This window comes from Microdochium trichocladiopsis (assembly GCF_020744255.1).
Source record: "Microdochium trichocladiopsis strain MPI-CAGE-CH-0230 chromosome Unknown B0I36scaffold_1, whole genome shotgun sequence".
Taxonomy (NCBI): Eukaryota; Fungi; Ascomycota; class Sordariomycetes; order Xylariales; family Microdochiaceae; genus Microdochium; species Microdochium trichocladiopsis.
In genome coordinates, this window is record NW_025763544.1 from 3868768 (window position 1) to 3894439 (window position 25672).

Consider the following 25672-nt stretch of genomic DNA (forward strand, 5'->3'; position numbering starts at 1 on the left):
CCCTCTAGCATTGGCAAGAAAGAGAGTACAAAACAAAGGGCTACGCCAGCCATGACTGGGTCGCGACAGAAGACCAGGCGCCTTGACAGAGCTACGGCAAGTCAGATCAAAGTACGACTCCCACAGGCAGGAGAGAAAGGCTGTGCTCTAGTACCTAGCCAGATCATACAACCGCATCATCCCGCTGGTGGTGATTTGAGCTTTCAATCACCGCGAGGTTCTGTCACGAAACCCAAGGATACGAGATCTCAGACAAAGAGAGCTTCGCGCCCCCCAACTCTTGACGGAACACCTATACGACGCCCTGGATCACAGACTTCAAACACATCCAGGCGGCGAGCTGAGCATTCCAACCAAGTACATGAAATGTCCAGCCCATCTTTGTCTGAGCGGAACGTCTTCTTTAGTGACTTCAAGAACACATTCAACAGACTTTCTGTCTACGAGCACCACCTCATGAAGCGACAGGAAACCAAATTAGTGGGGCTTCGGGATGAAATCGCAAAACGTGACGTGATGCTTCACAGGAGCAGCGAGCAGGTTGAGCAGCAGGTTCGCACGATTCAACATCTGGAAGAAGAGAAGTTTGACCTGGAGAACGAAAAATCCGTGTTGCAGGGTTCGACCACCAAGATTGCTGAGCGCTTGTCCCACCTGAAGGACAAATATCAGATTCTCAAGAACCATGCCAACGAAGCGTTGAAGGAACAACAGGCTTTCCAAAAGCAAACTAATATCATGGTTCAGAAGGCCACCTCAACCATGAGGGAAGAACTGGAGGAATATCGCAATCAACGTGCTTTGGATCTCGAGGAAGCCGAACGCATCCGAGCAAGCTTCCAGGACAGAGTTCTCGTAGCCCTCCGCGAGGCTCGTGAGCATTGCCGAGGACGTAGGTCTTCTCGTAATATATTGGAACTAGGAACCCTGCTAACTATCTGTGCCAGTCGATGAGCAGGTGCAGTGGCTTGAGACCCAGCTTGTCGCCAGCAAGGAGGAGACTGTCCGAGAGAGGGCCGTTTCCTCCTCCCTTGAAGAACAGCTACGGAAATCAAAGGAGGAGAACGACGCAACCCTACAACAACTGATTAAAGAGAGCCAAGAAATTATTGCAGAACTTTCACAAGTGAGAGACCATGAGCTCTTGGAGCATGGCGAGCTCGTGGAGCAGAGTGCAAAGTAAGTATATATCACGCAATCTTGACACCGAACTCGGCTGACAATAGTCAGACTCGACAAAATCGCGGGCTTGCTCGTCGATCAAGGTTCGGTACTTGATGAGGACAATATGACGCACGACAGTCTTAAGACTGTGCTCAACGACGCTTTATCACGGTACGCCACAGATTTGCAATGCACACCGCCGTTGTCATCCTTTACTGACATCATATGAAGGCTCTCCGCTGATCTACAAAGTGCTGCCACTTCACTCAAAGCTGGAATATTGAAGAATATGCCAAAACCATCCAATCAAATTGAAACTATCGAATTGATGTGCCAAGACATTCTGGCGCGTTTCGGTGCTGCACAGGAGAGCTATTTCTGGCAACAAAAGCTCCAAGACGCTGAAAATGTGGTCTTTATGCATGAGGGGATCATCGAGGAACTCCAGCGCCAGCTTGCAGAAAGTAACGAGGTTGTGTTTAATCAATGGCAAGAGAACCAAAGCTTGCAAGAGACTATGTGGTCCTACGAATACGAGGCTGCAAATCTGTCGGAAATGCGGGAGGCACTTGGAACACTCACAAGCCAACTCACAGGTCAGGAAATGACACTGCGAGAGAAGGAGAATTCGATTGAGAACCAAGCAGAGGAGATTGCAGAATTACAGAGCCAGCTTGCCAGGCAGGCGACTTCAGTTCAGAGCAGCGAACAGCGCCTTCTAAAGGAAGAGGAATCGCATCAACAGTACAGACATACTATTTGTGGACAGCTGGCAGTACTTGAGGGAAAGTTGGCAGACGCTGAGAAGCTTGCGGCCGAAAAAGACCTCGTGTGCAAGCGCAAGGATGAAAGCCTCGACACACTGAACAGTGAACTAGCTACGGAGAAAGGACGGTCCCGGGCCATGGAGGAACAGCTCGAAAAGGCACACAGGAAATTTGAGCAGCACAATCGAGCACTTCATGAGCAGCAGGCGCAGCGTCTACTCGAAGCCGTCAACAACTCGACTGAAAAGGCTGAGGCGGAGCGTACAGAACTGCTGAAGAAGCTCAAAGCCGCGAATTTGGCCAACGAGAAGCTGCAGCAGGAGCTGTCTGGACGCTCTCGGGAACTTCAACAGCTGGAGGATCAGAAGCGGACCGAAGACCTCGAGCGGGAAGAGGCAGATCAGCGAGCCAGGGCGCGAGAGGAGGAGCGTCAGAAGGCCTTGGACGATGCGACCACCAAGTTGGGTATCGTTGAGGTCGAACGAGCCGATCTAAAGGAGCAGCTGCGAACTGCCGATCAGAACAACAAGAAGCTTGGCGAAGAATTGTCTGGCGCCCAAAGTGCCAGCGAGGTCTCTGGCGTTCGAGTAAGACAACTTGAAATCAGTCTTCAGGAGCTGTCCAGCGAGAAAGAACAACTGCAAGAGCTGCATGAGGTCGCTGTGGCAAATGCTGCAATGCTTCAGCAGGCACTTATCGAAGCTGAGCGCGCTGCCGAAGCTGATGAAAGTGCTCGTGACAAAACCGCAAGTGCGGAATTGTCAGCGGCCCTGAAGGTGGCCAACGATTCTTTGATGGCTTTCCGAACTTCTCAGGACAGTCGCGAAAAGCTCCAGACAAGTCTTGAGGAATTTTCGGGCGGCCGGCTTGCAAGTGCGAAATGGTTGCAGAGTCTGAGCCGACTTCAGAACGACAAATCATCAACCATTGAGCTTGGCGAGCAGTTGGAAAAGGTGCTCAGGGTACATGAGGTGCTGCTGCAATTCTGGGAGAGACACGACAAGACTGTTTTCGAGGTCTCTCAGAATGTGGAATCATCCCTTGCGCCCGCGCCTGGCTTCATACCAATTGCGCCGGTCTCCAATGCCGCCACTTCTAACAACGTGGATCATGAGAGGCGCGTATCCATCAAGTCTCCTGCAGTTCTTGAAGGCGTCGACATGCCAATATCTGTTGAGCAGGAAAGATTGACAAGAAGAGGCTTGGTTGTGCCGAGATCCATCATGAAACTTCAGTCGCAGATCTCTGAGAACCCCATTGCCGATAGTCAGGCAGACGATTCGATGCAAGCCCACGAGCTCGAAATACCTGACTCTCAAGTCGTGGTTCAACCTGTCGCACCGCGTGCCAATCTTCGGCGCCCTGTTGTGCACACAATGTACAATCGGAGGGTGAGCTCTTCGAGCACGGGCACGGAAATACAACCTCTGGAAGCGCAAAACACAGGAAGTAGTGCAGCTCGCGAGGGCCAAAGTCATACAACACTACATGACCTAGCGCCGCGTCAAGGAAGTCTGTCGACTGGCCGAATGCATGCCCGGAACACTCGAAAGGCCGGCCCCGGAAGTGACGACCCGCAACGCAAGCGGCTCAAACTGTCGCGTTCGATGTCACAGTATTTCTCCCAGCCATCGGAAGCTGAGTCGCAGTCCTCCACCATCTCTGCACTCTCAAGCCAAGAGCGACGGGGAGGCCCGATAGAGCGCAAGTCGTCCCGGGTCATCACTTACTCGCAACAGACCGCGCTTCGGGCATGAGATGAGCATCGAATTTGAGGGGATGAAATGATGGCGACATAGACATAGAGAGGCAAGATTGCAGGGACCTCTCGAATGTCGTTTACTCGATAGGTGTATGGTTACCACTCTGACTAGCTTAATGACCTGAATTGCTCACGAAGCACATGGTACATGAACAGTTGCGGTGGAAACCTCATTTTTGGCGCCTCTGCTGTTCAGGCACCACATCGCCACAGTGCACACGTCTGCGATGAAGCAGAACACACACCGAGCCTCATGTATGCTAGAAAATCGAGACTGCGTTGCTTTATTGCTTATGGTCTACCTCCCGTCACTCGTGAAGGTCGTGGGATCTTGGTGATCTGATATGGTACAGATGGTGTACAGGTATGTGATATGAATGCTGCTCAAGCTTTGAAGAGCTGGCACTGCTCAGTAGCTGTTGGGTGGGTGGTGTGCCTCGGCGGCGCTTATTTGGCTCGAGATGCAATGCAGTGAAGATGTTTGCACTTCGGCAGGACGGTAGGGTATATAATGAGGATGCTCGAAGGGTGGCGCCGATCAACCTTTTCGCTTCTGTTCGAGGAAGAGCACCTTTTTCCGCACTACACATTTCCGATCCGACGTCAGCAACCAACCAAGTCTCCCCCTCTAATGCCATTTGATTTGCGCTGCTTATGAACGGGGTTGGAGACATGCGTACCTATCGGGTCGTACTTGAGCATGCTCATTGGTTTCGAGGTCCGGGGCCGGGTGAACTGGTAGAAGAAGCCCGTCATGGCCATGGAGATGAGGCGCACGGGGATCATGCGGGATTTCTCTGTTGACGAGGATCAAGAATTAGCCGGATAGGCCCTTCCTGGAAGGGGTTTCTCGAGATGTCTATTCTGTGTGTCGGGGTGGTCTCGTGGAGGTGTTTGTCGTTCTCGCGTGTAAACTTCTTTCTCTCGGCTAGGGGGTCGGAGGGGCCGGTGCAATATGGTGTGAGGTGCGTTCTTACGTTTCTTCGCCATGGCTACGGCCTGTGGAAGGTGGTCGCACGCGGGGTGTTGAGCGAGGGAGCTGTCGTCGGGTCTCGCAGGCTCGACAAGCAGCAGCAGCAGCAGCAGATCTTCAATTGTCGTTTGTTGCCCTCTGGCGAGTGGTCCGCCACTGGGGTCCTTGAGCCTGGCTGGGCCCAGGAGCCAATAGGATGGACTACTTGTGACTTTTAGGCGGGTACTGAAAAGTGTGGCTTGCGCGTGTGGTGGTTTGGAGGAATGCGCCACAGCTTCGATGGGCCGCCCTCCTCGCTGGGTCTCTTCTGTTTGAGTTGTCGAGTTTACAACTAGTGTACTTGCATCTCATTACAATAAGCGATTTTCCTCGGTCGAGATGGATCACATTGCCGCTGCGACGCTTTGCAACGGCCCATTCCACTTCTCACTAGCATAGGCGTAGTTCCATGACTTGACAGTCGGAACAACACTGCTTGATGCAGTGGGCCAGCGGGATCGGCTGTGGATTGTGTGTCATGGGGCTGGGGTTCGCTGCACGGCTCGCAAACTCCTGCACTTGTTAGAGCCAGACACCCATGGTCATAAGCAATGCTGCCTGCTGTGCAAGTGGAGAGACGGTGGCATCGATGCTGGACCCTGAATCGAATATGACTGCAGCTGGGCCCGAGCCCGCGGGCTCCGATGCAAGGTCCGCCAGCAGATAAGACAAGCTTTCGACCAGCTGCAGACAGAGAGAGAGCGCGGTTAGTGGACGGACGGGTGGACATGCCCAACTAGGGCAAGCAGTGCTCCTGCTGGGTGACTCGACCCCAAGGGACGAAAGGACCCCTCAGCGGCTAGGCCTTGATTGACTTGCAGGGCGCGGAGAGGGAGCCATTCGTGTGCTACCAGATAGTCATCAGGCCCTTTGCTCCCAGTCAGCCCTGCGGAACGATGCCGATTCGTGGAGATCAGCCTGTGTCCCGACGCATGCCAGATATCTGCACTGCTGCAGACTGTTGTTGAACAAGTATATATTCCACGGAGGGAGGCTCGACACAGAGCCCTCCAGACCAGTCACCATCCTACTTCCTATCGCCGTCTTGTCTTAGTGGTGTCTTGAAGACTGCCATACAACTGCTCCGTCAAGATGCCGTCCGTCAGCCTCGAGTACCCCACAAAGCCCTTCAGCAAGGTCAACAGATATGACTCTCGAGGTACCCCATTCCCATTGTTTTACCCTCCCTTCGTGCTCCAACAAACAACATGCTGATGTCGTCTGCACAGCCAGCTACTCCCTTGAGACGATCCACCAGATCATCAACTCGTGCCCCATCCTCCATGTCTCCTTCACCACCCCAGACTCGCCGTTCCCCATGATGCTGCCCATGATTGGGCAGATGGGCTCCTTTGACCGGCCCAGCGCCGACACCGGCGACGTGCTCGACCTGTACCTGCACGGCTACGTCTCCTCGCGCATCATGAACCTGACACGGCAAGGGGGCGACGACAGTGGCGGCACAAAAACAGAGGGTGGCGGCATGCCCCTGACGATTGGCGCGAGCCACGTCGACGGCCTGGTGCTCGCGCTGACGCCCAACAGCCACAGCTACAACTACCGCTCGGCCGTGTTGTTCGGGCACGCGACGCTCGTGACGGAGCTCGACGAGAAAAACTACGCCATGGAGCTCATCACCAACAGCGTGGTGCGCGACCGCTGGCGCAACAGCCGCGTGCCCCCCAACAAGGCCGAGATGGGCAGCACCAGCATCCTGCGCGTCAAGGTCGCCGCCGGAAGCGCGAAAATTCGCACGGGCATGCCCAGCGACGAGAAGGCCGACCTGGCCGACGAGGCCCTCCTGGACCGCGTCTGGACCGGCGTCATCCCCGTGCAGCTGAGCATGGGCGAGCCGCTCCCGGGGCCGTACAACCGGGTCGAGAAGCTGCCAGCTTATCTGGAGGAGGGGAGGAGGGACTTTAATGCCTGGAATGAGGAGGCCGCTGTCGAGGCGGCGAACAAGGCCATGGCCCCGAAGGCCAAGTCCGAGGAGACATGATAATAAGAGTGAGTGTCAGAAGCACAGCTACAAGAGGGTTTACATTATCTATTTCAGAAAAAAGAGAAAAAGAAAGGAAGAAAGAAAACCCCGTCACCCTTGGTGGGGGTTGGACTGTGCCTCTGCTCATGCCCGATTCGTGGATGGCTTCATCTCGGGTACAGGTGCCAATGCATGGCAGGGGGTGCCGGACCAAGAGCTCCCGGCGTGATCCGCAACCCACCCCTGGTGCCCGATATCGACAACCCTATCGTGCAGGCAATGACGTAGTTCTGTCAACATCACGACGGCAGTGATTTGTGAACCAAGCCGATGCCCTGGGGCTTGTAGTTGGATTCCTGCATCTCGGAAGTCTTGTTCTCGTCGATGTGGTGTTTGCGTGCACAATACCTTGGCGGTCACTTTGCAGGCCGTTTTCCGCTTGTCTCGACTTTGATCCACAACCTTCGTCAGATTCGCTAACAAAGGAGTCAGTCCCGCACCAACCTGATTCGAGAAAGGCGAATAAGTTCAGAAAACACCAATTTTGAGGAAAAGTCAGGGTTGGCGGCATCATGCCACAGACACGGCACGACGCAACCTCCCACAGCACAAGCACCACCACCACCACCAGCGTGCCCCGTCTGCCAGCGAGCCTCAGACTCAGACTACACTACTTCCCCCTGGTCGCCGGCACGGTCTGGTTCGCAACCCTGACGACACTCCTCCTGCGCTGGGTGTTCCTGGGCCGGCCCAGATACCCCGAGCAAGCCAACCCCGACGTGCCGTTCATTAGCGACATTGCTGCCCAGACCCTGAAGCCCGTCTTCATCGTGGGCTGTGCCGTCACGGGCGTCTTCTTCTTCGGCACGGTGTTTGGTGTAAGCCATGTCCGGTGCTCGCCGGACCTGTACAGGGTCGAGGGGGGCTCGCTTACACATTATCGTGATGATGCCACTGATGAGGAAAATCCTCAAGACCGCGGTGCCCTTGTGACTACCAAGCCAGCCAGCCCTGGAGAGAGGAAGAAGAAGGAGACCAGCGTGGCAACCACGACCATTGTCAGCTTCTTCGCCCAGCTCACGGGGTTCACCGCCGCCTTGAGCCTCTGCCTCCTCAGCGTCTTCGACACGGTCGACTACTCGGTCCAGCACCACTACCTGCTCATGGTGACCTTTGCCGGGCTGTGGCTCAGCGCGGCGCTCACCACGGCCCTGTGGCGGGATCAGCTCTGGTTTACGGGCCCGCCGGGGCTTGCTGGGTTGAGAAAGTGGTGAGTTCCCCTGTTCTCGGTTCCTACGTGTGCATGCATGAAAAATAATCAAATGACTTGTGTTGCTGAAAGAAACTTCTTTCTGGCGTTACTGCTCCCAAGCTTCCTCGTCCACACAAGATACATCACACCATATGTTGGTGTCGTGTCTGCCTGTGCTTGAGACTAACATAATAACAAAACCAAAAACCCAGGGTGACAATCAACGCCATCCTCGTCGTGGTCCAGCTCGTCGTAGGCGTCCTCTTCGTCGCGCTCATGTACGCCCAGGAGCACCGCTGGGCGGGCTACTGCGAGTGGACGCTCACGTACCTCGGCGCGTTCTGGCTGCTGTCCTTTGTGGGCTTTGTTCGGTACGTCCTCTCTCGCGTCCCCGCCTCGTCTTCTCTTTCGTCATGCAAGTCCTGTGGTTCTGCAGCTCTTTCAACCACACACACATACACCCTTTTGGTCCTCCGCCTGTCATGCAATAATATTCATCACCGCGTGGTTGAGAGAGGTTGGTTCACGTTTTTTTTTTAATCGGAGACGTGTGCTGACTTTTCCCTGGCGTCTACTTATTTGGTAGGGTCCGCGAAGACGAGAAGAATGAAGCTGTTGAGAGTGTGGAAGCTGAAAGACAGCCATTGCTTGGTGCTTGAAACACCTTGAACCGCACTGGTGTGTACGGCTCTCGTCTGGAGACCATGGTCCCAATGCTCGCGAAGGGATGAGCAGTGGATATATAACGGGAATCCATACTCTCCATGCCAGGCGTCATGCGAGAGCGTACATATTATAGGAGATTATAGAATACAGTGCAATGCTATGCTATATAGTACAATGTCGTGTTCTCGTACAAGTTCGTTTGGTGTCCAGACAGCACCGCCGCGGGTGCGAGTACAGGAACCAAAGACAAGGTCCACGTCCTGACCACGCCCGCCCAAAGTTCGCTGAATAGCCAGACCTGAGGCACTCACGTCTCTCTCGTAGCTCAAATCTCGACGTCGGAACACTCGTCATGCGTGTTCGAGTGGGAAGCACAGCTCCCCGCCGCCCCTTCCAGCGTGCACGGTTTACCGCCGAGGATCTCGTAATCCCCATCAAGCAATACATCCCGGACGCGCCGCAGCTCCGCGTCAGGCGGGCTCAACTTGGCCAACCCGATCACCGCGTTGAGCACCATCCTGTGCTGCTGGGCCTGGTACGTGACCGCGCTCCGGACCTGCTCGCGCTCTTCTCCCGGAAATGATGCCGTCGCTGTCGCTGCCGCTGCCGCCGCCGCCGCCGCCGCCGCCTCCACGGTGTCCTTGCCGCTGCCGCCGGCGTTCCAGAACACTCGGAACCCAGAAATTGGTACATCCTGGTCGTCGTCGTCGCCGCCGCCGCTGCCCCTCGCAGGCTGCTGCGGCGCCGTGAGGCACTTCTCGAGCAGGAAGGGCATGGATATTATCACGGATGCGTCGTCGTCTTCGTCTTCACGTTGCTGTTGCGAGCTCAGTGTCGGGCTGGGCATGAGCAAGATCTCCTGCGCCTGGTAGTGGCGGCCCCTTGGTGGTGGTGGTGGTGAAGCGGCCCCATCGTCTGGTGATGGGTCTGCCGTCTCCCCCCGCGTGCCGGGGGCTCGTGTCGTCGAGGACGGGACACAGGCCGTCATGACGACGCCATAGCTGCGCAGGGGCGGTTGCTGGATGAGCATCCGCCGCCAGGACGCTTCTGGCCTGGCAAACGCATGCTTGCGGGAAGTAATGTGCGGCGACGCAGGGAATGGGGTCGCGTTTAGAGCCGAGGCGTCCTTGCTTCTGGAAATGGGTTGTTGTAGCGGCAGGTCAGGCTGCTGATGCTTGTGCTGGTGTTTGTGCTGGTTGTGGAGCTGCTGGAAGCAGAAGGGGAATGTGTCGACGAGGAGCTGGTTGAAGAGCGGTGCTGAGGGTGGTATCGAGGCGTCGGGCTGGAGAAACAGAGCCTTTTGTAGGCCAGGGGAGGTCTTGATGAGGCTGTGCCATGTTGTGCTTGTGCGCTGGGCCGCCACGAGCAGAGTGCGCGTGTCCAGGTGTAGCAGTATGGCTTCCAGGAGCTCTGGGATGGCGAGGGCTGTGTCCATGGTGTCAAAATGGACGAACCCGACGACTGGACAGAGGGGATGGCTCCTTTTACGATGTTGTGTCGAGATACACTCCAGAAACCCCCAATCACTTGGCGCCGTGGATATATATATAGTTGATAGAGCTTGCGCCAAAGGGTCAAGTATGCCGTGGGCTTGCAGACCGACTTGCAATGCGTGGTTCCTGTTTCATCCAGGCTCGTAAGACGTCTCTCATTGTGCCATGGGTGATGTGCCACCGGCTAAATAATGTACTGGCCAGCACCAGTACTGAAGCGATCAGAGATCACGATGACTGCATGTCTACGTGCCTGCCCAGAATTGCCAGATTCGGGCAGAGCAAGCCCAACATGACGGGCTCCACCAAGACACGTCAAGCGCAAGGGTCTTCCCCAGTTTTCCACCACGGCGGCCCGGAGGCGCATCCCACGGGCCAAATGGTCCGCCCCTGCCTGCTTCCTGCCTGCCAACTTTTTTGGACACGGGCAACAAGCTGAGCAACATCAGTGAATGTCGCCCGTGCATCTCTCACATGCAGTTTCAAGTGCTGGTCTACGTAGTATTGGCCAGGACCGGGCAGGCTGGACCAGACGCGCAATGATAGGACTGCCATCCCGGCACAACGAGCAAGGGAAGGGGCAACTGACAAGACACCCCCAGCATCATAGGTGCGCGTCTCATCCCCATCTCAGCACTGATCTGATTCCGCCGTTGCCGTCATGTGCACTCGCAAAAGCCAATGTGTGAGCCGCGTGGGAGGGCATCGAGGGGGCGTGGCATTACGTCATTGTGTCCCAGCTGTCTGGGATTGGCGTGCACTGATAGGCGCAACTGCCCCAACCGGGAAGGAGCCGCGTGCTCGCGGTTTTCTGGGACGCTGATCGCACAATCGCACAATCCCATACATCCATCATCATCCTTCAATATGTGCTCGGCATCTCTGGGCCGGCCGCCCGCACAACATCTTGGGTCATCGAGCACGCATGGGACTTGCAGCTATGTACCTAGCAGGCGCTTCCTGGCGCTCCTGCATTGGCTTGTCCTTGGGGACAGGCAAAGCCGTCTCAAACCACACTGGGCTGGTTAGTTATCAGTCCAGCACGACATTCAGGCGTTCTTTTGCTTTTTCCCGTATAACACAATCGAAAGCTCACGGAAACCCCGCTGAGAATCGCTGTAAGTACTGCAAACCAACACGTAAGGCGCATGAGACGGGTTGGGTCATACTTGCAACATGCTCTTGATGTTGAATCTTGAAATCTTGATCAGAATTACTTTTTGCATGCTTTGTCCTCCTTTTTCACCACCCCAATTGCGCACACCTGCCGTGTTCCGGTCCCACGCCTTACGGCTCTCCCCAGATCTCGTCGGCAATCTGGCGCACGAGACCGAGCTTCTTCTTCTGGTCGTCCACCGACAGCGGGTAGCCCGTCTCGTGCGTGCTGAAGCCGCACTGGGGGCTGATGCACACGCTCTTCAGCGCCTGCTCGCGGGACTCGCCGCGGCCCTCGGCCACAAAGTCGGCGGCCTTGAGGATGCGCTCCTTGGTGGCCTCCTTGTCCTCGAGCTCGCGCAGCTTGGTGCTGATGGCGCCGACGACGACGAACTTGTCCTTGGGCAGGAACTTGAGGGGCTCGAAGCCGCCCGCGCGCTCCGTGTCGTACTCGAGGTAGAAGGTGTCGAGCTCGAGGTCCTGGAACAGCTTCTTGGCAATCACGTCGTAGCCGCCCTCGGCAAAGTGGCGGCCACCGATAAAGTTGCCGCGGCACAGGTGGATGCCCGTGTGGAAGTCGGCGGGCAGGCCGCGGACAGAGTCGTTGTAGAGCTTGATGTAGGCGTCGAGCAGGTCGTCGACGGTGCCAATGTTGTCCTGGTCGGCGGCCCAGCCGTCGCGGAACTTGTCGCTGCAGAAGTAGGCCATGCCCGGGTCGTCAAACTGCACGTTGCGCAGGCCGGCGTCGTACAGCATCTTGAGCTCCGCGTTGTACATCTTGGCCACGTCGGCAAAGTACTCGGCGTCGCTGGCGTACGCCTCGGGCGTGTAGGCGCGGCCCTGCTTGTAGCGCATGTGGAACCAGGCCGGGGTGATGACGGTGAGCTTGATGTTGGGCCACTCGCTCTCGGGCAGCGCGGCCTGGACGAGCTTGAGCTCGTGCAGGTTGGACACCGACTTGGCCCGGTCGTGGCTCAGCTTGGTCTTTGCGATGACCGACTCGCCGGGCATGACGTGGCGGTCCTTCTCGATGAGGCTGACGACGTCCGGGTGGTAGAGGCGGAACATGGACGCGTCGGCCTCCTGCAGCGCCGTCGTGCCCTCAAACTCGTCCCACATCTGGCCCCAGAAGCGCGTCCGGTTGAACTCGCCCGAGTTGACGGCCTTGAAGCCGGCCTCGCGCTGCAGGGCCACGACATCGGCGACGGCCTGCTTCTCGACAGCGGGGAGGCCGGCCTCCTCGGCCGACACGCCCTTGTCCCGGATGTTGGCCCGGATCTCAAGCAGGTTGTCCGGCCGCAGGAGCGAGCCCATGTGCTCAGCCCGGAATGGCGCCATTGCGGAATATGGTTCAAGCGAGCTGCTGCCCGTCCGTTCACGCCATTATTAGCCATCGGCTCTCTGTGACACAAAAAGGATGACGCTGACTGGTGGGGGTGGAGCTGTGTGGTGTGTCTTGCCGAGGCACCTTGCTGGCCATGTGGGAGGAGGGTCTTGGTGCAGCAGCATGCATGATTCGAGATTGAGACATACCTTGATAACGTGGTGATATGGGGGAGGGCTAGGTTTGGTGGCCAGGGAACACTCCGAGTGACGGGAGCTAGTTTCTCGAGGAAGGGTAAAGGAGGCTTGCAATCTGCTTCGTGCTCACAAACAGCGGAAAGAGAAGAAACGGCACAGAAGTGGGAGCGCTCCTGCCTGCCCCTCACCCACTCACTCACTCGCTCATCTCCTCGGACCCTTACTCCACCTTGACTTTGACTCTCTCCCCTCTCTTTCCCCTCTCCGGGCCTCTCCAACTGGTTCCCCTCTCTTCTGGCGGTGAAATTACAATGGCCGACCCGCCAAAAGAGTCGCAAATCTGCACACCTGGGACCAGACTCCGCTCATGCCTCCCCCCTCTCAGGCGCCTGCTTTCCGTCGGAGCCTTTGTCCAGATGAGGTCAGGGTTCCGCCAGGCTGGGCCGTGATTGGGTGCATTGTTTCCGACAGTGGAAGTAAGCCCTGCTGCGAGACTACGTTAGCCTACTCGACGAACGGACTGGGCAAAGTGCCCGATCCGAGAACCACTCAGTGGAGCCCGAGACATAGACCCTCGCTTTTTATGCATGCTTGCTGCATGTTGCTTGCAGGATGCAGCACACACACACACACACATGGCCATCTGGCAGGGGTTCTTGTTCTGTGGCAAAATGCGGGGGTGCCACTGGGTGCTACTGCACATTCCAGGCCTTCTCTTCCACACACCTCCCCCTCATCTTGGCGTGTTAATGCTCTGGGCACGAATGGGCCAGTCCCACTCGACAACTCCTCCTTGGTTTGCAAAGATATACGACGCTCAGTTCTAACGCGAGGGACGAAAAAGATGTAGAAGATATAGAAGATAATGGGGCTTGGGCAGTTGTGATGCTCGAAATTCCCATCCATAATTTCACCAACGGGAGGACGCGAAACGGTCACGTCACGCAGTGCGACACACTCGAAAACCAAAAGTGCGAGTTCATCAGATCGTATTAAAAATCTATGCAGACACCGTTTGAGAAAAGATATTTATATGTATAAAGAACCATGTGTCTCGCAGACGGCGCTTCACTTCAAAACCACTGCAACCACCCACACCACGTCTTCAGAACATCCCACCCTTGGCGGGCATGATTACGCTAAGAAAGGTCTAATACCACATCTGCCGCTTAGAAGAGAGCGAGTATGGCACCGGCGACGGCCAGGACGAGGCCGCTGGCGACCTGCTTAGAGGCACCGGCCGTGGGGATGGGAGTCTCCACGGGGTAGGAGACGGTTGGGTACGGGGCAGGCTTGGTCGGGTAGCCGCCGCCGCCGGTAGGGCCGACTGGGTAGGTGCTCATGGTGGAAGGGCTGCAGGTGGTGGTACCGTTCTGGACCGGAGGGACCGGCATCGAAGGGTAGTACGGCGCTGTCGGGTAGGCAGGCGTCGTCGAAGGGTGCTCGACGGGGTAGGTCTCGGTGGCAGACTCAACCGGGTACTCCTCAGTGATAGGCTTGACGGGGTATCCCTCGGTGGTAGGCTTGACGGGGTACTCCTCAGTGGTGGCGGACGACTGGACAGCGCTCGACGTGGGGTAGGGAGTGCTGGAAGGCGCAGCGGTAGGGAAGCTCGAGGTCGGGTACGCGACGTAAGTCGGAGGGTGGAAGGTGCTGACCGACGAGCAGGGCACGGGCGTGACGTGGGTGACGACAGCGGACGTCGTGGTGGGCGCGGCAGTGGCCGTTGTAGGGTGAGGGTGTATATCGGTGATGGTAGCACCGACCGGGCAGATGGTCGTGTAGGTCGTGGTGTGGACAAGAGTGGTCTCGCCCTGGTACTGGCCGGGGCAGTTGGGCACGCTGGCAGCACAGCTGGTCACGGTGTAGGTGGCAGTCTGGGTGACGGTGGAAATGACGTGTCCGGCAGGAATCGTGATGTCCGAGGTAGGGAAGCCCGAGTGCTCGCTGGCAGAGCCGGTGACACTGGCAGAGATGGTAGCAGTGGCAGTTCCAGTGACAATACCAGTGGCAATACCGGTACCGATCTCAACCAGCTCCGTAGCACTGCCGGTGACCGAGCCGCTGCCGGAACGAGTAAACACGGGGACAGAGGGCGCGCCAGTGGTGGCACAGTGAGTGGCCGTGGGAGCCTCGAGCAGGGCAGTCGAGATGGTAGGGGCCAGGTGGATGCGGGCAAGGTTCTCAACGCTGACGTCCAGGCCGACAATGGCACCGACGTTCAGGCCGTAGCTGTCGTAGGGAACCGGGCAAGACTGGTCGGGGCAGAAGAGACCGACGTATTCGACCAAGTTGACAAACACGGCAAGCTCCAGACCGGCACCGATCTCGGGGACGAAGTCGAGGATGGGCAGGATATCGCCAGCATCAACGTCGACGCCCGCGTCCAGCTCGACACGGAGACGCAGAGTGGCGTGCAGCTCGGTGCAGCCGACACGAACCTCGATCGGGAGGACAGCAACCTCGAGACCGGTGAAGGCAGCGCTGAGAATCTCGCCAGACAGGATGTTGGTGGAGAGCACCGCCTCGTCGACAAGCTCAATCTCGACTCCGGCAGAAACGTCAATGGCGGCCGAGAGGCCGAGGACCAGGTCGAGGTAGATGGAAGCACCGAGGTTGAGGCCAAGGAACGGCAGGTCCACAACCGGGGCAGCAATGAGGTTGACTGCAATCGAAGTAGCATCGCTAGCGCTGATGTCAAGGTCGAGCTTGGCCTCAATATCGGTGATGGACAGCTTGAGCGCGGGAACGACGTGCTCCAGAGAGATGGAGGCCTCGATGTTACCACGAGTGTAGCAGTCGTGGCAGATGACGGAGATGTCGAGATCCTCCTTGACAGCAACAAGGTCACCAACAACGGGGTTGGCCAAAACACCAGCAGCAAGCACCTGGCCAGAGAGGTCCTGGTCAAGGTTGACGCTGGCAGAGATGGGCTTGGCAAGGTGAGTCAGGCCGGAAAGGTCAAGACCAAGACCAGTCCGCTGCTCGACCGAGTTGGCCGAAGCCAGGCTGGAGGCCATGGCCACGGCCACGGCGCTCTGGGGAGCGAAACGCATTATGAAAGAGTGTGGATTAAGAACGATTAATGAGAGGACTGGAGTAGCTATCGTATAGACTACTTCCAAAGGATGTAAAGAGTGACTGTGTCGAGAAGGTATCTCCAGAGCGCGTGGTGAGACTAACAAAGGAATCAGCAGCCCACCAGGCTGGATACTGCCTTCTTATAAGTCATCTCCTGGTACGCGAGCATGATCACTAATGGGGGGCAGACTGTCTCCTCAGGATGCCTGATAGGGGTAGGCGGGACGCGTTAGTGATGGACATGAGATGGAGACAGCCCTGGAAACGTACCGCTTTGGACGTCTCCCGTTGTGCCTGTTCCCCGTCCGGTCCCATCTTCGGAAGCAGGACCCAATGATCCCCGTCAAAGACGCTGCCGGGGCCGCAGTCAGAATGAACTGGCCACGACATATCCCGGAGCCGTGCCTTGTCTGCGACTTCGACTGTCCCGATCTCGCTTTTTGTTCACATCCAATACCCTGCTCCAAGGTTGGATGTCACGCGGTGCAAATGCCGTTTCATAGACAATGTTCTATTCTCCGCTTAGTAGTGTGATTGTGACAGTGTTTCCAGACTCGAAGTGGGCGGAGAAATGGCCGATCGAGATAGCAAGTCAAGCCAGCAGCGGTGGACCGCCCAGAAACGCGGAAGTGTAGGCACGCGCAATATTCATCCTCGTCCCGTGCTGTATGAACCGCTTGTTGGTGGAGTCTCGTGGGCGCTAGGACCTGTGACAGTTCCGAGGGTACCTGAGCTAGCGGCATTTGACCCTGGCTCGCGTGCGCCTCAACCGTCCTGCATCCACGGGAGCACCGTGGCAAAGGCCCAGTTCATTGGCTCTGACCTGACAGACGGGCTGCCCAACCAACTCCTGGATTCATTGTACAAATCAGGAATCCTCTGGAAACCTTGGCTTAGAGCATGTTCCTAATGGAGAGACCGGCCACATGTTCCTCGAGTTCTGAATGAGCAGTCTACGTAGGCTTCAACGCTGGCCGCTGAATCTCGATGTCCCGGGGACCACAAGACACGTGCGAGAGACACACTAGAGAACAGCCACTCTCAACGGCGTGATCGTGCTCGGATCAAAGCGGCGGCCCCCCGTCTATGAGCATCATTGGCATGCGACGAGGCAGCCCTGCACTAACTGTCAAAACGGAGTGCCGAAAAAGGACCCTGGTCCCTAAGCTACGCGAGTCTCCTAACCCCAGTGGCGCTAAGCTTGGCTTCGAAATGCCGATCAGCAGTGAGCCTCTTGGCAGCATGCTTGACCAATGGTTCACCGCCTTGAAAGGGTCGCTGGCACGGCCGCTCGCACGGCCGCTCGCACGTATTTTGCTGGCTATCGTCCTCGTCGCGCCCAGTCCTGACCGTGTGATCAAGCCTGTCTAATCACGCTAGTTGGCCGATAGTGTCGAACGTGTTCAGGCGGGCACCGACACCCATAGCGGCACATGGGCACTACTGTAGTGTGCGAGGCTTCCGAGGAACACCGATACACATCCGGCGACTTCTCGAATCTTGGACGGAAGCAATCCATGTCAACTGCATCGCCTCGGGGTAGAGAGTAATCCTTGATAGAAGGATTGCGGAGGTCGTGTCAGAAGTCTCAATAGGGATAGATCAACCCATCGTGATCAGCCTGATCGACTTTCTTGGGATTGCGCAGACGTCATGTTTGCCAAATCTCGTAGGGGTATCCTGAGTGTCAGCACAGGGGATGAGAGATTGGAAACAGTCACTTCTGACACTGTCGCTACTCTGCCATGTGGCACCATGTCCGCACGGCAGCTATTCCCACTAGCGTGTCAGGGCGGCCCATGTCCAAGAGTGGACCTGGGACTTGTCGATCTTCTCATCGTCAGGTCACGCACAACTCCGGCAGGACTATGTAGACAGGCACCGTATGAACGGGGGGGAGGATTAGTGTACGACTGATGGAGCAAGGGTCTCGACAGGCCGGCCGTCTGTAATGCAACAGCTACTCTGAGCCACATCAGTAACTGGCATCATCAAGTGGCAGTCAAAAGTCTGTCTGAGATGCATGCAACCAAGTTTGACAACTGCATTTTCACCTTGAACGATTGCGGGCGGCAATACGGCTTGAGGCGTGAGGTCTTGTACAGCCTGCAGTACTTACTTCCAGCTTTGATTGTAACGCGTTCTTTGGCTTTGCGGAATGCGGTTGTAGATAAATATATCTAAGCGTGTATGGCCCTAGGTCCCGCTCTCATCTTGAAGAACGACTCGCAGAGGCTCAGCGGTTCTATTCAAGGTGCACAAGCCATCCGTCTCCCAAGGCTGCTCCTGTCTCACTCAAGCCTCCCCACAAAACAACCGTTCGTGTACTGGCTATTGGACAACTGGCAAAGCACGTCCGGGGCTCCGGACGTGGTTCATTCGTGCTGGCCGTTTGGTCGCTGCTTGCACGCGGCTCGACTTTGCACCAAGTCAAGTTTCCGGTATGCGCACCAAGCTTCTCTCTGATCTGGTCCTTGATCTTGGCTGGCTTGATAGCATTCGCCAGATCGGTCGACGCCTTCATTTCAGGCTCGCTGGAGGGAACCTGGAATGTCCACATGTCGTCCCAAATCGCATCTCCGGCCTCCAGAGCAGGGCCATCCGATGTGCCTTCTGCACGCTTTAGTTTGTTGCCAAACATGTAGAGGAGAAAGTTGCGGCCATAGCCCGTGCTAACAGGCAAGAAGCCTGCATTCGTCCTTGGCCCCGGGCCCGGCGTGAGGGGATTCGTGGGAAAGGAGGTGCTGTGCCATGTTGGCGGCTCGGGCGAGTATAGCTCGATAGGGAGCGAGTACATTACGCTGCTGAGATTGTCACTGGCAGCAACGAGATACAGCGTGTCGGATGCAGTCGCAGCACTGCTGGTGGCAACAGGAGCGCTTGGCAACGCGTTCCAGGTCTTTGTGAAGGTGTTGAAATACCAAACGTCGCGCAAAGGTGCACCGCCCTTGTCTCGCCCTCCATATAAGACCAGGTTATTGTCATGCGCCAGAAGTATGCCCTCGCTGCGGCTCGGGGGAATTCTCTCGGGATGCATTTCGGGCTTGAGAATCCGCCACTTGAGCGCCTGGGTGTCAAACTCCCACAAGACACTGCTGTCATCAACCAAATTGCCGGCCTTGTCGCATCCGCCGTACACGACCAAGTTCTTGCCCACGGCACAAGCCGAGTGCTTTGTGCGTGCGGCTGGAGTCGGGCTCGTCTCCTCGCTGGATAACGCAGGCACTGCCTGGTACTCTGGTACGCCGTTCTCTGCGGGTGAGAAGCACAAGATGTGGATCTCGTTGCCGGCGAGCTCTCCTGAGCCAATCTGCCCGCCAAATATGTATGCCCTATTTCCCAGGGCAGTGAGAGTATGGTTCGATCGTGCAAGTGATGCCCTGTGGATGTTTAGTTAGCTTTGGGGACACGTTGATCAAACATGAGGACAAACTGACCTGGATGTCTCAGGGATGGCTGCGCCGAATTGCTCGAATGAGGCTCGCACGGGCATGGTGGGCTTAGCTACCGCGTAACCTGCGGCGCCAGCTTGTACCGAAGTGCTCACGACCTCCTCTGCTGCCCAGAGGCCAGCCACGACTTCTGCCATGTTGAGTGATGTGAAGCGTGCTTGCAGGCGTGAGTTTTAGGAGGGGAATATGTGGTCCGGCTCAAGACTGCTGTTGGCAACTGTGAGGCTCGAAACAGTCTTTTGTCGAAAATGATGAGCACAGATGGACAGAGGATAAGGCGTCGAGGATAATGCATCTGAACAGTGGCCCGTCAGCAGGAAGGTGCTCGCGCCCGTGCGATGACGTAGGCAAGCAAGGAATATGGGATGACGCAGAGGGGCTGCACAGTGCCAATAGGCCTTTAGACGGCTCGCAACATTGCACAAGAGATTCGTTTTGATTTCGCCCAAAGGCAAACTGATCAAGCCTGTGAGCATCGCGAGAACGCAAACGACATCCACGGTCCCTAGACAGGCGGAAAGCAGAATCACCAGGTGGATGGGGGTAGACAAACGCGCCGTGGTCGGCACCCACCGAAGGCAGGGCCAGGCCTGCGCGCGACTTCCTAAAAGAGAACCGTCAAGGCGCCGTGGGCCAATCAGCTTGCCCCAAACGAGCTCAGCTCGTACAGGTGCCACGACGGCCACGAGATGACAATCTCCCAGATGAGATGAAGGCCCTCCATTCCTGAGAACGGCAAATCGATCAAGTCCTGGATTTGCCTGCCGGGCTGCAAACACAGCCACCAGCCACGGCCTTTTGAGGTCTGAGGAGGACAAAGAATTGCGCAACTGCCTCTGGCGGCCGCTGGGTGGGTCTCCCCCCGTTTTGGCGCATTTCGAGATTCGCCCGCTCGGCTCCCCAGAAGCTGCACGGCTGAGAACAGCCTCGGCCGGTCTGCCTTTGCCCCTCGTTCCGCGTTGCGGTGCCATGCAGCAGCTTCCCCCACCCGGCAAAGCCAGGTTCACCCACGAGGAAGACCGTCGCGTCCGCCAGCATGGGCCATTCAAGCACCACTTTCGTCGAATTTGTCTTGGTGAGACATCGCTGGGACCCACGGAACCCGGAGCTCGCCTTCTAATAATCGACAGTGTCATCAAGCCTGCGAAGTGTGGTAATACTGACTACTATAACCTGGTCTGCTACACATGACAACGTGCGCCTAAGACCCACCTCTACCCCGGCATCATGGCAGACGACAACATCACCAAGGACCTGTGTCAGTTTGTGGTCGACGCCACCTACGAGCAGCTCACCAGCCGCGAGATCAACAAGCTCAAGGATCTCGTGGCCGATCTCATCGGCATAGCAGCCGGCGCAGCTGGTGTCTGCGACTCGAGCGAGCCCTTCCTTAAGGCTGTCGTCGCTCTCGGCGGCCAGTCGGGCAACTCGACTGTCTTCACCAAGGGCAACAAGTTTACTCCGCAGCATGCCGCCATGCTGAATGCCGCTTTCGCTCACTCCTTCGACTTTGACGACACGCACGCCCCTTCCATCCTACATCCAGGGGCCACCGCGATCCCCGCTGCCCTAGCCCAGGCAGAACTGTCCGGAGCAGATGGCAAGCTGCTGCTACTTGGCATAGCGGTCGGCTACGAAGTCACGTGTCGCATCGGCAGGGCGTTGAATTATGGCGGCTACACGCGAGGCTTCCACAACACTGCCACTGCTGGCATCTTTGGTGCCGTCTCTGCGATTGCCAAGATCAAGGGCCTTTCTGTCATTGAAGTCAACAATGCTTTTGGTCTGGCCCTGTCAAAGGCTGCCGGGTCGATGCAGTTTCTTGATAATGGCTCGTGGAACAAGCGACTACACCCTGGCTTTGCCGTCCACGATGCCTTTGTCGTCACTGCTCTAGCCGAGGCCGGCGTTTTGGGCGCTACCCATCCGATCGAGGGCAAGTACGGCGCCTTACATTCCTACTCGGCGACTTCGACGGCAAAAGGTCTGACAGACGGGCTGGGCTCCGAATGGATCTTCGCCGCAACAGCCATGAAGCCGTTCCCCGCCTGCCGGATGACGCACTCGGCCATCGAGGCTGTCGCGGGACTTGCCAAGGAATCCACCGGCAAGACGCCTGAGCACATCAAGGTCGAGCTGTCTCCTGGCTGTTACCCTATCGTTGGCCCACCAGACAAGAACCGTATCCATCCTGTGACCATTGTCGATGGGCAATTTAGCATGCACTATCAGGTCGCCATCTCATGGATCTACGGCATGGAGATTGGCTGGCGGATGTACGAAGAGGCGCAGATGAAGAGCCCCGAGGTGTCGGCGCTGTGTGACAAGGTCGAGGTTGTCATCAATCCAAGTGTGCGAGACCTGGAGGCGCGGCTGACCTTTACTTGGGCGGACGGCACGACGACAAACATCGGCCAGGTCTATCCTAAGGGCGAAGATGAACACCCTTTCTCCAAGGAGGACGTGCACAAAAAGTTTCTCAGCATGGTCGAGCCTGTGTACAGCTCGGAGGTGTCCAAGTCCATTCTGGACACCATTGAGAAAATTGACGACTTGACGACTGCGGATCTTGTCAAATTGCTTTGAGGAGGGAATGTTGAATCACCTGACTTTTCTTTTCCTTGGGTGGTTAAGCGGGACACATTTGAGGCCCGAGGGCCACACAACAACTATAGTATTGTCAGACTACCACCAAAGATTGGTTTAGATCAACGTAATCCACAAGTAACCCGCCAATACAAGTGACCCGCCAACTTTGAAGGCACTCGTACGACAATGTGTAAGATAATTCAACCATAACGCCTTAAATCAATTGAAACTATGAGGAATCCTCTTCTTCAGAGGTAGATACAACTTTCTGACACGTACGAGCATTATGGCCAGGCTCGCCGCAGACGCCACATCGTCGCGCGCGCGTTTCGGGCCTCCTCGTACGACCACTATTCTGACTCGTTTCCGCCATTAACTGCTGCGTCGCATCGATTTGAGCCTTCAAATCCTTTGCCTGATTAATCGTGAGGGACCCTCCTTTCTGTAGCTGCTTTCTTTTCGTACGACGACGGCGGCTGAGGCGGTCGTTTGCATCTCGAAGTTCGGCGAGCTCTTGGCGCATAAGGTCCTGCTCGTGTACCATCATCATGACTCCTTTTCTCAGCTGCCGTACGCTCTCAACAATGGACGACGGTGAGCTATTCTGGTGTCGTACGATGCGATTTTCAATATACTTCGTCTGCGATTCGGTCTCAATTGGGTTGTTCGGCGTCTTTGAAACCCATAGGGGTGGTAGTCCAGCAGAGGAACCTGGCGGTGTCGGCGTATGAAACTTCATATCTAGCTGCGAAATCACATAATTCGGGTCGTACGGTACTAGGCCTGTCGCTCTGAAGCCTGCCTGGATGTTTGATTTGGTCATTGCAGCGTCGTACGCCTTATAAAAGGCTGGGAGGAAGTCCTCCTTTGAAACGTAGGTTACGTGCGCCCGCATTAGACCTTCAATTTCTTTACCATACGCCCGTTTCAGAGGTCCAAAACACCCAACATCGAGAGGCTGGAGCTTATGCGACGAATGAGCAGGCATACAGAGGGTAACAATATTCTGTTCCTTGCAGTAGAGCTCGAAATCGACGGAATGGTGGCTCTCGTGGCCGTCGAGGATAAGGAGGCGGTGGGTACCCTTCGTACGACTCTTTGTATGGAAATCGAAGTGTTTTACCCATTCTAGGCCTCTCTCGTTCGTCGTCCAACCGTTTTCTGAAAGCGCGATTACCCAGTCGGCCGGTAGAGGGCTATTCGCGGTCCAGGAGTCGAGGTGGACCTTCCCGGCGAAGATAATGTACGGCGGGATTGAATAGCCGTACGACGCGATACCCTGGATTACTGTAACCCATTCCTGATTGCCTTGTTGTACGGCTCTTGGCCTCCCGCGTCGATCGGAGGTCGTAACGACAGTTTCGGTGGAGATCTTGCCTATCGCGAAGCCCGTTTCGTCGAAGTTATAGATATCGTCATCGTGGATCCCGTATTTCGCGATTATGTTTCGTACGAGCTCAAACCACGCGCGATACGCGTCTGGATCTTCGCAGAGGACCCTCTGGTAGTCGATTCTTCGATTAAAACGCGTACGGAGCTCAGGTCGTCGTCGTACGAAGTTCGAGGCCCAGTTCGTTCCGACGCGTGGCGCGTCGCGTACGGCAAGGAGTCGATCCGCCATTTCTCGAACACCACTAAGTCGCGGTGGAAACGAACGCGAATCTAGGTCGATTACGTATCGTACGATGCTATCCTCTTCGTACGAAGTTAATTTCTGGCAGGGTGGTCGTACGTCTTGTTTTCGCTGTGCGCCACGGTGTCGGTCCCGGAGCGTCGTACGAGGTACATTATAGATCTGTGCAGCCTTGAGTATGCTTAATTTTGGGTCTGATCGAAGCGCATTTAGCGCTAGAATAATGTCGGCTTCGTTTGATTGCTGTGGCATAATTATTGGTGGAGAAGAAGAGGAAAGAAGATAGCTTGTACGAGAGGACAGGAAAATTGGCGGGTCACTTGTATTGGCGGGTCACTTGTGGATTACGTTAATTAAATATACATATGCACGACGGTGGCGGAATTCACTCCATCTGGTAAAATCATAATCTCTAGGGTTGTAAACACACCCTCAATGTTTGCCATAACAACTCGAAGCCGCAGTGTTCGCAGTATTTCCCAATCATCAGCCTACGTCAGAGTCGGGAATGAACCAGATATGTGTGTGTATAGTTCGTTTATTCATTCATGCTAATTAAATGCACAACTTTTCCCCGACTTCCCAAGACCCAGCATGGAATGCAATCTACTCGCGGACAAACAGACCAGCCATACCCATACCAGTGCCGACACACATGCTCACGACACCAACCTCGCCGCCGGTGCGGCCCAGGCCGTGGAGCAGCGTGCTGGTCATGCGAGCGCCGGTCGCGCCGAGCGGGTGGCCAAGGGCAATGGCGCCGCCGTCCGGGTTGATCTTGTCCATGTCGCCCTCGAGGCCGAGCTCACGGATGCAGTAGAGGGCCTGGCTGGCGAACGCCTCGTTGATCTCCCACCGGTCGACGTCCTTGTTCTCGAGCCCGAGGCGGCCCAGCAGGGCGGGGATCGCGAGGGCCGGGCCGATGCCCATCTCGTCCGGGTTGCACCCGACGGTGACGGCGCCGACAAACTTGCCAATGATGCTCGACGTCAGGCCCAGCTCGGTGGCGGTGCTGCGGCGCATGAGCAGCGTGGCCGCAGCGCCGTCGCTGACCTGCGACGAGTTGCCCGCGGTGCTCGTGCCGTCGGCCTTGAAGGCGGGCTTGAGCTTGGCGAGCGCCTCGGCCGTGACGCTGGCCCGGACGCCGTCGTCCTTGGTCACCGTGATTTTCTTCTCCTCGCCGACCTTGTTCCCCTGCTTGTCGACCTCCTGGAACCGCGTGTGCACGGGGACAATCTGCGAGTCGAACCAGCCGTTGTCCTGCGCGCGGGCGGCCCGCCGGTGGCTCTCGAGCGCGAGCGCGTCCTGGTCCGCCCGCCCGACGCCGTACCGCTGCGCGACGTTCTCGCTCGTCAGGCCCATGGGCATGATGCAGTCCCGGGCCGTCTGCTCGGGGCTCTCGCGCAGCTCGGGCCACAGGTCCACGGGGATCGCGCGGCTGCCGTAGTTGCGCGTCATGCTCTCCATGCCCGCGCCGATGCCCGCGCTGATCATGCCCGTCTTGATCTGCGCCGACACGGCCGCGATGGCCTGCAGGCTCGAGCTGCACGCCCGGTTCACCGTGTACAGCGACGTGGCGTGCGTGTCGTACCCGGCCACGTGGTTGAGCGCCATCCGCGCCGCCTTGCTGCCGCCCAGCTCCGAGAGCACCACGCCCACCGCCACGTCCTCGATCACCTTGGGGTCCAGCTTCGGGTTGGCCTTGAGCGTCGCCCCCAGCACGCTCGCCAGCAGCTCCTCCGGGTACGCGTCCTTGAGCTGGCCCCGGTTCGAGCGGCAGACGGGCGTGCGCAGCGAGGAGAGGATCACCGTGTCGGTCGGGGCCTTGGCCAGGACGGCGGCGAGGCCCTTTGGTAAAGACGCCATGTTTTTGTTCTTGTGTGTTGAGAGGTTTGGGGTGGTTTTGGCGGGTGCTGGGTCGAGTTATTCGTCCGAGGTGGTGGCGAAGGGGCCTCTTGAGAGAGCTGAAGAATGACACGAGCTGTGTAGCTTGTGAAAGGAACTGTGGGCGAGAAGCTTTCGAGTCTTGCGGGTGTTTCGCTTCCGCCAGAGGAATACGGAGCAGCTAGGTGAGGGTCACGACAGTGAAAGAAGAGGAAGTTGGAGAAAGAATCACACGATCGGAACTGTGTCCTGCCCAGTGA

The 25672-nt window shown here is 56.9% G+C and overlaps 10 protein-coding genes across 10 annotated transcripts; 4 read left to right on the forward strand and 6 right to left on the reverse strand.

Annotated features, from left to right (window-relative positions):
• Positions 1-1519: 1519 nt before the first annotated feature.
• Positions 1520-3946, forward strand: B0I36DRAFT_15747 (uncharacterized protein). Its single transcript, XM_046148612.1, has one exon. The coding sequence runs from the start codon at positions 1583-1585 to the stop codon at positions 3686-3688; it is 2106 nt and encodes a 701-aa protein (XP_046018868.1). The 5' UTR covers positions 1520-1582; the 3' UTR covers positions 3689-3946.
• A 285-nt stretch (positions 3947-4231) lies between these two features.
• On the reverse strand, positions 4232-4683 carry B0I36DRAFT_358064 (uncharacterized protein; the record flags this gene model as incomplete). The annotated part of the gene is made up of 3 exons (XM_046157900.1): positions 4232-4275; positions 4374-4490; positions 4671-4683. 3 exons carry the CDS (start codon positions 4681-4683, stop codon positions 4232-4234), a joined length of 174 nt encoding a protein of 57 aa, XP_046018869.1.
• A 1114-nt stretch (positions 4684-5797) lies between these two features.
• B0I36DRAFT_234977 (uncharacterized protein) lies at positions 5798-6704 on the forward strand (the record flags this gene model as incomplete). The annotated part of the gene is made up of 2 exons (XM_046149366.1): positions 5798-5864; positions 5935-6704. 2 exons carry the CDS (start codon positions 5798-5800, stop codon positions 6702-6704), a joined length of 837 nt encoding a protein of 278 aa, XP_046018870.1.
• Positions 6705-7258: 554 nt separating this feature from the next.
• On the forward strand, positions 7259-8597 carry B0I36DRAFT_358066 (Frag1/DRAM/Sfk1; the record flags this gene model as incomplete). The annotated part of the gene is made up of 3 exons (XM_046157901.1): positions 7259-7956; positions 8151-8309; positions 8525-8597. 3 exons carry the CDS (start codon positions 7259-7261, stop codon positions 8595-8597), a joined length of 930 nt encoding a protein of 309 aa, XP_046018871.1.
• A 332-nt stretch (positions 8598-8929) lies between these two features.
• Positions 8930-10076, reverse strand: B0I36DRAFT_379707 (uncharacterized protein; the record flags this gene model as incomplete). Its single annotated transcript, XM_046160783.1, has 1 exon — positions 8930-10076. Exon 1 carries the CDS (start codon positions 10037-10039, stop codon positions 8930-8932), a length of 1110 nt encoding a protein of 369 aa, XP_046018872.1. The 5' UTR covers positions 10040-10076.
• Positions 10077-11012: 936 nt separating this feature from the next.
• On the reverse strand, positions 11013-12920 carry B0I36DRAFT_311548 (uncharacterized protein). The gene is made up of 2 exons (XM_046152381.1): positions 12786-12920; positions 11013-12612 (listed from the first exon to the last, which is right to left on the reverse strand). Exon 2 carries the CDS (start codon positions 12588-12590, stop codon positions 11385-11387), a length of 1206 nt encoding a protein of 401 aa, XP_046018873.1. The 5' UTR covers positions 12591-12612; positions 12786-12920; the 3' UTR covers positions 11013-11384.
• A 906-nt stretch (positions 12921-13826) lies between these two features.
• B0I36DRAFT_391675 (uncharacterized protein) lies at positions 13827-16029 on the reverse strand. The gene has a single exon (XM_046161420.1). It carries the CDS (start codon positions 15827-15829, stop codon positions 13943-13945), a length of 1887 nt encoding a protein of 628 aa, XP_046018874.1. The 5' UTR covers positions 15830-16029; the 3' UTR covers positions 13827-13942.
• Positions 16030-18003: 1974 nt separating this feature from the next.
• On the reverse strand, positions 18004-19551 carry B0I36DRAFT_379710 (uncharacterized protein). Its single transcript, XM_046160784.1, has 2 exons — positions 19292-19551; positions 18004-19234 (listed from the first exon to the last, which is right to left on the reverse strand). Exons 1-2 carry the CDS (start codon positions 19441-19443, stop codon positions 18100-18102), a joined length of 1287 nt encoding a protein of 428 aa, XP_046018875.1. The 5' UTR covers positions 19444-19551; the 3' UTR covers positions 18004-18099.
• An 824-nt stretch (positions 19552-20375) lies between these two features.
• B0I36DRAFT_311556 (2-methylcitrate dehydratase) lies at positions 20376-22184 on the forward strand. The gene has a single exon (XM_046152382.1). It carries the CDS (start codon positions 20534-20536, stop codon positions 21890-21892), a length of 1359 nt encoding a protein of 452 aa, XP_046018876.1. The 5' UTR covers positions 20376-20533; the 3' UTR covers positions 21893-22184.
• Positions 22185-24134: 1950 nt separating this feature from the next.
• B0I36DRAFT_234635 (Thiolase, N-terminal domain-containing protein) lies at positions 24135-25394 on the reverse strand (the record flags this gene model as incomplete). Its single annotated transcript, XM_046149334.1, has 1 exon — positions 24135-25394. One exon carries the CDS (start codon positions 25392-25394, stop codon positions 24135-24137), a length of 1260 nt encoding a protein of 419 aa, XP_046018877.1.
• Between the last annotated feature and the right edge of the window lie 278 nt (positions 25395-25672).